The following is an 11548-nucleotide window of genomic DNA, read 5'->3' as shown; positions in this document are numbered from 1 at the left end:
TCATTTTGTATACATATTTATAAATAAAGGAAACAAAGATGCAGTTAACAATGTGATGAGTGCTACAATGGAAATATGTAAACATACAAATATACAAGAGTTCCAGACTAGTACAGTTTGCTGTCATTAATCTTATGAAACTTGCTGAAATATTTTCAAGTCGTTTGTGTTGAGATATAAAATGGTAAACAGACCCATTTCAATATGGAGGCTTAGAATCTTGTTGCCATATATGGTAGTTTGCAGATCATAACCGTGATTATAAAATTATTCTTAAAGGTACTAATTTTACTATACATATGTATTTAATGGTCATGATATCTATTTACCTGGCTTGTTTGATTTCCACCACAACCAACACTAACAATAATTTTGTGCTGACAATTGATCACGATCTTTCAAAGTGATGGTGCTACATGGCTTTGGTAAAATGTATACAAAACGTGCACTTCCAGAATGTGGTGCGCTCATGAAGTCAATTGCATCTCCACATGGTATTTAATATGAAAACCAACACGCAGTGTTCCGTTCGGATGGGGACCAGAAGACACATGGCAAATCTTCCACATGCTCACAAGTTCTGATATGTGTGCATCTTCTCATATGTGTTATGGACATCAGCATTGTCTCTCTGCAGTGATTCATACTCATTGCTGGATGTTGGTGTTTGCGCTCCTGAAAGAGACGCATTGATAAATACAGATAGTAATTAACAGCAAATGCACACCAGGAAAAAGTGTGAGAACTTTAGGGTAACATATATGCCTAATTATGTTTTTTTTCTCTCTCTCTGTTTCTTTCTTTCTCTCTCTCTCTCTCTCAAAAGCTGTCAAAGCTGAAGTTCATGTTTTATACAACTGTAAGTGTCATGATCGCCTTTGCCAATGTCTTATTCCAAGTGCGTACTAGTTCTCCATTCAAAATCCCTATATATGCCCAGATGTAGAACCTAACTGACATCCTTGTGGAATTAATACTTCTCCCTCTCTAGTATCTCTCTCTCTCTCTCTCTCTCTCTCTTTCTTTGGTGAAATGATTATTCCGACTCAAGAACATGCTCTTGAAGGTCGTATATCGACATTTTATCCATTCTGGTACCATTCATGCATTTCGGATACGTCCATGGCATGGAAGAAGGCATATGAACTTGTTTCTTTGTAATTAATGGCTGATCCTTTTTATAAAATTTTTACAAAGTCCTGTCATAGAAAGACGTTTTCCTCGGTAACTCAGAAAGAGAATATTACATTCTCAATTTCTATGATAATTTTTTGCTGGCACAAGTTTTGTGTTTGTAATGAATTACAATAATACGCGCTGACCTTGTGGTTGGACCTGGTTTCTGGTTGTAGTGGCGACAGGAGATGTTACAAATCCCTGAATATCCCTAGAAATTTACCTTAATAGACATCTTTGTGGAAATAATGTTTTTCTCTCTATCTCTCTTTCTCCATTTCTATTTCTCTGTCTCTCTCTCTCGCTCTTGTGAAATAACTATTTTGCCTGGAGAACATGCTGTTGAAGGTCGTAAATCGACATTTTACCTATTCTGGTATCATTCATGCATTTCGCATTCGTCCATCGCATGACAGAAGGAATATGAACTTGTTTCTTTGTAATTAATGGCTGATCCTATTTATACCAGTTTTACAAGATCCTGTCATAGAAAAATCTTTTCCTCGGTAACTGAGAAAGAGAATCTTACATTCGCAACCTCTATGATATTTTTGTTAGGCACAAGTTTGTGTTTGTAATGAATTATACACGACACGCTGACCTTGTGGTTGGACCTGGTTTCTGGTTGTAGTGGCGACAGGAGATGAAATAGATATTCTAAAGAGAAAAATATAACATGTTATAACACTTCTAGTAGATACACGAATAACGAGCTGGATGACAACTGCAACAGATCGGGATTTGGATTGGGGAGTGGATTGTTGTGGTTAGATCACATGATGCACAGATACAATCCGTCTGAAAAACATAGGGGATTCTGAGAAAGGTTACACACAATAACTCACTAGAATATTTTATTTGGAGAAGCAGAAGGCGACAAAAGTTCGAGGAAGAAGAACGTGACTAAACACCATGGAAATTGATCGTAATTTGGATGGAGGTAATACAGGTGTCTACTTTGGAACGTTTTTGAGAATTAAAACTGTAATTGGCTGTGGGAATGAATTGTAAAGCATTAAAATGCTACACATATTTGATGGTCCAACTTAAACATATTTCATAAGAAAGAAGAATGTCTAACAGTTATGAAAATCCCAACAGACACCTCCACAACAGAACCTCCACAACCGTTTACAACCGAAGTTGACTTCTACAAACACAACGCAGAATATCTAGTTACTAAAAGGTATAAGGTTTACATGGCTATCAGGCATGCAGCTTATATACACTTTCGATGGTATGCATAAGCATGCACCTTTTTCGTGTAAACTACATGTATAAAATGTTTTGTGCTTGCAATCATTGTTTGAATAATCAATTTAATTAGGGCTTGTACCTGCTCATTTCTGTATCGCTGGTTTCCTTTTTCCCTGTAGGAAAACGAAAAACATAAACGTTATATTTCCTTAAATGAGCAGTATCCCATTGTAACATATTTGGGATTGCACGTGCTCAGTAAAGTACAGATGCCAGCATTTGTTGATTTGAAATTTTCTCAGTAATCCCATATATAACATACGATACATTGAACCACTCTCTGTTAAAATGTTACTGTTTAATGTCTGCTCAAACGCAAGAAAGGTTGAAGTATCCACACAGCGTACCCCATGTGTGACCAACTCACCTAAAACGATGCAATCTACTGTGGTGAAATGGTCTAGTTTCATTCTGAGATTGCCCTCAGAGCGCACCATATAAATATATAGTCTAAGTACAAACAAATATCCAGGGCCTAGATATTCGAAGCTCTCTAGGCGCTAAGATAGTCGTAAGTGTCATACATTAACATTATCCTTACAACTATCTTAGTGTTAAGAGAACTTCGAAAATCAAGGCCCACGTTTTTCCGTAAAAGAATTCCGTTTGGTATAAAGGTGAAACTTTTAATACGTATGGATCACTGAACATGTGATGACAGCAGGTGTTCGAGAAAAGACACCACCAAACCCGTATGATTTTAATGAGAGGCGAGATATCTAAATACGCTAAATACCATAGTTATAATTCTACACAAAATACTGGAACCCTGATTTTCCCTCAAAACAGATTTGATAATGCTATCTAGGTCAGGGTAGTCTAGTGGTTAAAACATTTAAACGCCAAAGACACGATTCCTCACAAGGGTACAGTTGGTGTAGCATTGTTCTGGTGTCCCCCGACGTGATATAACTGTAGTATCACCATAACTGCCTGAAACCTCACTCACTCACGCACTCACTGACGTACCTGTTATCTTGACTATCAGTTTCTCCTTGTAGATAAAGGCCAGAGTCAGAAAGATAGCGTCTACGACCAGCACGATACTCACACCTATGGCAATTCCAGCACCAAGGTACGACTTACTGGGGCTTTGTATACCCAAATCTGACAGCTCTGCGGGATGTATACATGGAAAATATGGAAAGGGAATTCGAAAATAAGATGACAGCTTGATTTGATGTATAAAACGTGTTTCTTGTGAATATTACTGAGTACTTACTATGGATTAGTCTTACAGTTTAAATTGTAATCAGGTCTAGACCGGATTAAAGAGTGATTTATATCAGGAGCAACGATTCACAACAGGTCACCTCTTACAAGCAGTGGACTGTCTCACTGACTTGGTTGACACATGTCCTCAGTAACCAATTGCGCAGATCGATGCTCATGCTGTTGATCACTGGATTGTCTGTTCCAGACTTGATTATTTACAGACCATAATTATAACAGGAATATTGCTGAGTGCGGCGTAAAGCTTATCTCACTCATTCGTTTATTACAACCAGTATCGGCTGCTTGGTTTTGGTTTTCTAGGCACACAGCGTTATTCACACCATTATACCAGATCTGTAAATATTTGAGTCTGGGCCAGACAATCCAGTGATCAACAGCATGGGCATCCGTCTACGTGACTGGGGTGAGATGACATGTAGTGAGCCTGACCATACGATCCCATTAGTTGCCTTTAATGACCAGCATGGATTACTGAAGGCCAAACCCGGATCTTCACGGGTAGCTTGGTATGTCTAACCTGGAATCATACATGTGATATAGATACCATAAATGTAGTCCTTTTTAGTCAAGAGGAAATATAACTCACCTTCTGTTATTTCAGAACCGACTGCCTGTGTCGTCGTTTGTTCTGAAATACAATATGAAAAATTGACTCAAATAATAATATAATAGCATGTGCCTTTTTCTTTAACACTATTTTTTTTACAATTTTAACTTGTTTTAGATCTACCTTTAACTAGTATCTTTGTCATGTCTTGAGTGGTTAGAGTGCCTAGAAGCTCCAAGCTTTGGAATAAATGTTACTTGCTGCTGAGTCTGTTTTAGTTTGTGGCTCCTATGATGAGTTATCCTCCAAACTTATCGATGTTGGCCACATTTGTCCATTGCATTCCACGGCGGGAATAAAGGTCAAGAAAACACTTTCCATATCCATATGATAAAACATTTGAGTTAAAAGCAGAGCCCATTGTACGATCTCGGCTATATATCATGGCCATGCGACATCTCACCAAACAGTGATGACGTCCTACTCTATCGGGTGGATGGCGATCAAAGGATCTCAGTTACGACTGTTTGATATAGACTCAAATACAGATTTTTAAAAACCCATGCTGTGTATTTGTTGCTTCCCTAATTTAATTCATTTAAATTTAAACTGAATTCAACTCATTGTTTCCCATTCTCAATATGATAACACCGGTTACCATCATTAGGTATTTTCTAATTATATCACCAGCCGCAGTTATTAAGAGGAGACAGGCAATGGTCATGTTGACAATGTGATTGTGTGTAATAACAGGTTCAGCAGTCCTTGTACCTGGTGCCACAAAAATAGACCTTGATGAAACGTCTAAGAGGAATAATTATGCATGCATGAATAAATTCCATACACACATATATCACACATATACACAGACACATATGTGCTCATGGAAATTAATTAGGATAAACACCAAAGTTTTCCTTTATTTGTTTCCAGAATTTCACTCCCATTGCAATGCAAAGTGTGCAAAGGAGCCTGGAAAAGAACAAAGGGTTATTTCTACTTCCATGTACTTCATTGTTTTTCTTCCATCAAAAATGCCTTGACATTCAAAAGCATCGGATGTGGTCTCAACCAAGTAAGTTCTAACTGAAGTTTTTCAGATAAAATGGCAACATTAATATGGATTCATATAATAAAAAATGGAATATAATCTCACAAGCACTGTCACCGTTGTTACTTTATCTAATTTTAATGCAGGACTACATTTCATTGTGATTCCACGTTCTTGCACTTTGTCTACTATTCACAGCACATAAATTAAAGTAACTGAATATGTATGTGTTCCTTTTCTATGTACGTTGTCTCTCACTTAAAACTTTTTCTAAACATTGGTCCTTAAATCCAACTAAATTGAATAAAAAATGTAATGCAACTATTATTGAAGACATTGTTTGAACTACCTTGCTTCTCCCCTTCCTTTGTCAATGAAATCGTTACAGTGTTGCTAGCAACTGAACTATCAATCTTGCAATCCCATATTGTGCCGTTCAGTTCAATCGTAGACTTTTGGAACCTCAGCAGGAAACGTCCTGTGTATGGTTGACAAATCACTTCCGTATTCGCCGGATAATCTATGTACCAGTCCACTCCACATGGGGTTTGACTTGTCTTCCTCACAGTGAGGACTGGTACACCGTCACGATGCCAGTCACAGCTCCATCCTTGTCCAGGCTGCTCACACACGAGCTCTACTAGAGATCCGACAGTTATTTTCCTCTTTGAAATCGCCATAGTCACTGAAAAACATCGACGTAAACACACTCACGTTTAAAAGAAAACAACGAAGTCTGATAGAATATGTTTCTAACAGAGGAGTGAGTTTCTGGTATTTGGTTCATTATTTGTTTGCTTGTTTCTTTGTTGTTTTACGCCTCACTCAGCCATTTTCCATCTGTCTGACATCTACATATAAATGATCGGGTATGGACCAGACAATCTTGTGACGAACACATGAGCGTCGATCTACGAAATCTGTTTATGATGACAACCAAGTCAGAGACCTTGACAACCCGATCTCCTTAATGGCCTCTTGCGAGAAGCATAAGGTGCAGGTGACATCAACATTGATTCAGTCCCATACATCTCCAAGTTTCGACAATCGTACATTGAAAGTGCAGTTCTCCTACATTTTTGAAGAATATACATGTACATACAAAAACCCAAACCAAACCAAAACAAAAAACATCAGCATAAGACAAATACAAGGACTCTACTAAGTACATCCAACTACACTTGCCATTGTTTCACACTGTTTCCTAGTTATGACTGCACCACCTAGTTATGCGCCATGTATGAATAACTCTCTGCTGTCTCATTGTACTAATACATCTTTAAAACAGTCTGTTGTATTATTTACTTCACAAATAAGGTACGATGTGGATAAAGATGTGTTTTTAGCTCCGTGGTGTGGTCTACTCACCCTGGCCAGTGGCGAAAGAAATCGTTGTCATAAATAATAGAATCCTCAACTCCATTGCATAGTCGGTGTGATGTAAGTATACACCGTATAAAGAGCACTGTCAGACATGAATTTGCATCCTGCTATGATTCAACACTTCCGATTCTTTCTTACGATTAAAATAGCTTCTGACAGTTTGAGATCCGTATTTACACGTACACATTTCTAGTGTCCCCCGCAGGTATATTGCTGGAATACTGCAACAAGCGAGGTAAATACATACTCACTCACTCATCATATCCTTGACAAAGCAAATCTACATAGTGGTGTATGATTATATATATTGTCCTGGTGTAGTATGCTATGTAACTGAGAATAGTTTTCCACCGCAATCAGCAATGTTCCAGCTATATAACTATGCACAGGCGTTATGAATAATCGAATTTGGACCAGACAATCCAGTGATCAACAACACGAGCATCGATCTTAGCAATTGACACACGATGACATTTGTCAACAGCGTTAGAGAGTGTTACCCCGAACCCGTTAGTCGCCTCTAGCGACAAGCATGGATTATGAACTCATCCTCACGGGCTGTAACTGATCATAGGATTAAGTTGTAGTGATACGTTGTGCTTTGATCCTGTACATCACTTCATATTTGGTTCCTTGTGGTGCTAATCCTTTGTGGTGTGTGTAAGATAAGCTGTAAATTCTTGCATATGTGTTATGGAGACATGTGGAGGAGATTGCAAACTGTGATGTAGCCGTGGCAGAACGGGTGCACGCGTTTCTGATGGATGCTACCAGTGGGACAGGATATGCTGAACGTTTTTGACACACCTGGCTTCCTCACTATTTGATATATGGACGTGCTCTGTAATCGTATCGTAACTTTGATACCATGACATACATTAATCCAGTCAGTCAACCTGACCACCCATTCCCATCTGTCGCCTCTGACCAGGCAATTTCTGACCCGGATTATAACGGTTGTCAAATTATTGTAGTGTCGAGATAACGTGTAACATCCTGCTCGTGATGATATATATGATTCATCTTCCGGCCAGATTTCGTCCTGCTTAGAGTGCTTGTTCATCTTGCATAATAATCGATGGTGACATATTTAACATTGTATATGTATGGGTAAAATACAAGAGAACACACGCATCCGAGTTTTAAGAAAGCCGGAAAGGGAGGGTTTATGTTGTTTCTTTGAAAAGTAATGCATTACTTGTCAATAATGCATGATTAAATAAGATTTAAGAATCTTACTACAGTCGGTCTAATACCCCGTTCAAAACAAAGGAGTTCATTTTTTTCTTCCAACAAGTATTCGCCTTTAATATACATGACTGATAACTTTGTTTGTCTGCTGAGTTGTTTTTGTTTTCTTAACCCTTGTGAAATGTTCATATTTAATGATGTGTAAAAATTTAATCCACAATGGGTAAAAAGTGTTGCCATCATTGCCTTTGTCATTGTCAGCAAAAGCCTATTTCAGCGTGATAAGGCTCTTTCCAGAAAGCATATAACAGGGTATTGAGAAGGTATTAGGACACTTTAACAGGGTACTCTAGAAGGTATCAAGACCAAAGTAACAAGATATATATCTGCTTAGTACACGGGAGGATTTCGGCTACAAACCAAACATGTGTTTACGAATTACTGAGTGAGTGAGTACGTTTGATATACCAGAACCTCAGAAATGGGCTTTACACATTATACCAATTTGTGGAATCGAACGCGGACCTTCGGAGTGATTAGCGAACGCTTCAACCACTAAGCTACCCTCGTACCACTTCACTAAGAGAGAGTGATGTTAGCTGATGTTTGCGAAATTGTGACCACACACAAACTCATACACCCATGAAAAGGAAAAGCATCAGTGTACTTATGTGAGAAAATAAGTGTGTTTTGATGAAAACACAAGTGAGCCATTGATAAAAATGAGACTACACCTTACAATTTGATTCCACTGGTCAAATATGTAAGCCTGTGACACATGTTTGGGCAAAATCTCCATTCTTTTATAAAAGGAACAATCATAATTTGGCCGTATATCATAAATACGTGCCCAAACCAAGCAATCCAGTGACTGATATCATGAACATAGATCTAGGAAGAAACGACCACTATTATCGAAAATATTATCTTTCTATTCCCCGACAACGTTAATAATAATAATAGTGTATTTATCATACGCATTACTCCATGCACAATGCATGCTCGAAGCTCCCAAAATTTATTTATTACCCCGTTTAACCCAGTCTGAGTGTTGGGAGCTAGACGGCAATTTTGAGTTGCTTAAGGTAAAGCTAGATGTGTTATGTGCTTTGTTGTGGGGCAGGACTGAAGTCCTAGAAACTCTGAGGAGTCAAGCTGCCAAACACCGAGGATGGTGCTTTAGTTCAACTGTTTCGTGACCTGAGAACTACAATCCCATCAGTAAACGCCCAAGAGATCTTTCTATGTGCCGACAACATGACAGTGTAATCTCTAGAAATCCCAGCAGGAAGCGACCTCTAGGACCTGCTCATGTGACTTTGGTATTCACCGGTTTAGTTGAAGGTACAGTAAACTGTGTTCATGTCGATGGATAATTATCCGGTCCGGTTTCTGGCTGTAGCGATATTGATGTATTTATGCCAATAATGACATAACAATACAATATTTATTTTACAAACCGTATTGGGAAAAGTAGGGGGCTGATTGCCAAAGAACACCCTAGTGCTATGTGGTAACATGCCTGATGAGACCTAGGGTTACCCTTAGCACGCCGGGTGCTTACACTTTTTGGGGCCAAAACAGTTTCTCCTGTGTGAGAATGTTTTGAGGTCCAACAGTCAGTCCCCGAATGATAAGATGAACAATGAACATGTATAGATAATAATGCCAGAATGAAGCACCTGTAAACAGGGAGGTGGGTGGGTAGCGAAATACCCACGTGAGACTTCCAATATGGCGTATACCCTGGCCGAAAGGGATTGTGGGTATCTGAATAAAGCATTGTGGGTAAGTGTTGAAGTATTATGGATACGGTATTGAAGTATACATATAGATACTTGTTGTATTGCATTGTAAGTAAAATATAAGTAACCACATATACAAGAAAGAAAACCATGATATAGTGTTACGAGTAGTACAGTATGTATCGTGCTTGCCGTACCTTAGTGACTGGGGTAAGGCCAAACCGTGGTAAGGCAGTGTAAACAAGCGCTCTAGACGAGAATTTGGCTTAGCACTTGACTGTGCACGCTGTTTAGACTACCTGAGCTGGCCATAAGAGAGGAATGTATTATTGCATAAACTCTTAAGCAAGTTATGTTTAATATTGCTAAAAGTGGTGTGAAACTAAAGTCACTCACTCACCACTTTGAATTCGTTATAACCGTAGTGTACTGTCGTTTTAAGCGGTGTTGTCATGATGAGGACTGATACGTCATCACATTACTTGGCCAGCTTCCTGCACGCTAGCTGAATCGGTGATCATGCGAACGCTTTCCTTTAAAATGCCGACATTATCTCTACACAGTGTTTGTTTTGACAGTCTTACTCAATTAAACATTGTACGGTCAATAACTGACAGGCGAATGGGACAGTGGCGAAATACCGTATTAAATAATATATGTCAGTTATAGTCAGTTTTAAAGTTTTAAAATTCTTTTGCATCACAAAAATGAGTAAAACGTACAATGCGATTATTGATTAACGTTTTTGAAAATATCGAAGCTAATGAAGGACTGTTGGATTGGTAGCCTTCCTTTACCTTTTATTGTTGGAAAATGAACTGTTGTTGCGTCAAGCAAAACACAAACAGATAGTTTGTGCGAGAGGGTGCTACTGCTGAGGCACTAGAGGTTTATACTTGCCACGAACACACCAGCTTGTAATCAGCAGGGATTAACATCTAAATTGTTAGAAATAACTATACAATTTAGAGTTCGGAGCAACTGGAGCATTTTATTATTTCTTCAAATGCACTGCTCATATATTTACACATGACTTATGAAAACGAGATACTTCATTTGTAGTCAGTCATTTGTTGGTTATAACGCCAAAGGCAAAATTCATGTTACCATCCAGGAGTGAGTTGAACTGTTGTTGTTCGTAATCTCATGGAGAGTTAAGGAAACCCATTGCGAATATCAATGACGGGATGCTCTTACGTGTGTCACATGTCTGTTGGACTTCCCGTGTGTCATATGCCTGTTGGACTTTGGACTTTGTTAGCTGATTTTTTCATCACTTGGTCATTATACTGGGTTACACATATTTATGTCGGGGTTGAAAAACCTTTTATGCTTATTTAAACACCGCTCGTGCAGCATAACATTACAAAATCGTGATGGTTACAAATAAATGAAAGTAGTTGATGACTCATTTTGTATACATATTTATAAATAAAGGAAACAAAGATGCAGTTAACAATGTGATAAGTGTAAACATGTAAACATACAAATATACAAGAGTTCCAGACTAGTACAGTTTGCTGTCATTAATCTTATGAAACTTGCTGAAATATTTTCAAGTCGTTTGTGTTGAGATATAAAATGGTAAACAGACCCATTTCAATATGGAGGCTTAGAATCTTGTTGCCATATATGGTAGTTTGCAGATCATAACCGTGATTATAAAATTATTCTTAAAGGTACATCTTCTAATTTTACTATATTTAGTGGTCATGATATCTATTTACCTGGCTTGTTTGATTTCCACCACAACCAACACTAACAATAATTTTGTGCTGACAATTGATCACGATCTTTCAAAGTGATGGTGATACATGGCTTTGGTAAAATGTATACAAAACGTGCACTTCCAGAATGTGGTGCGCTCATGAAGTCAATTGCATCTCCACATGGTATTTAATATGAAAACCAACACGCAGTGTTCCGTTCGGATGGGGACCAGAAGACACATGGCAAATCTTC

The 11548-nt window shown here is 38.3% G+C and overlaps 1 protein-coding gene across 1 annotated transcript; it reads right to left on the bottom strand.

The window, feature by feature from the left end:
- On the bottom strand, nt 1–6720 carry LOC137278503 (uncharacterized). Its single transcript, XM_067810864.1, has 7 exons — nt 6636–6720; nt 5617–5952; nt 4256–4297; nt 3403–3549; nt 2513–2546; nt 1778–1833; nt 1–675 (listed from the first exon to the last, which is right to left on the bottom strand). The coding sequence occupies exons 1-7, from the start codon at nt 6688–6690 to the stop codon at nt 572–574; spliced, it is 774 nt and encodes a 257-aa protein (XP_067666965.1). The 5' UTR covers nt 6691–6720; the 3' UTR covers nt 1–571.
- Nucleotides 6721–11548: the final 4828 nt, after the last annotated feature.

Source organism: Haliotis asinina, chromosome 1, assembly GCF_037392515.1.
Source record: "Haliotis asinina isolate JCU_RB_2024 chromosome 1, JCU_Hal_asi_v2, whole genome shotgun sequence".
NCBI lineage: Eukaryota > Metazoa > Mollusca > Gastropoda > Lepetellida > Haliotidae > Haliotis > Haliotis asinina.
The sequence above is the reverse complement of the archived record's forward strand: the minus strand, read 5'-3'. Positions and strand labels throughout refer to the sequence as shown.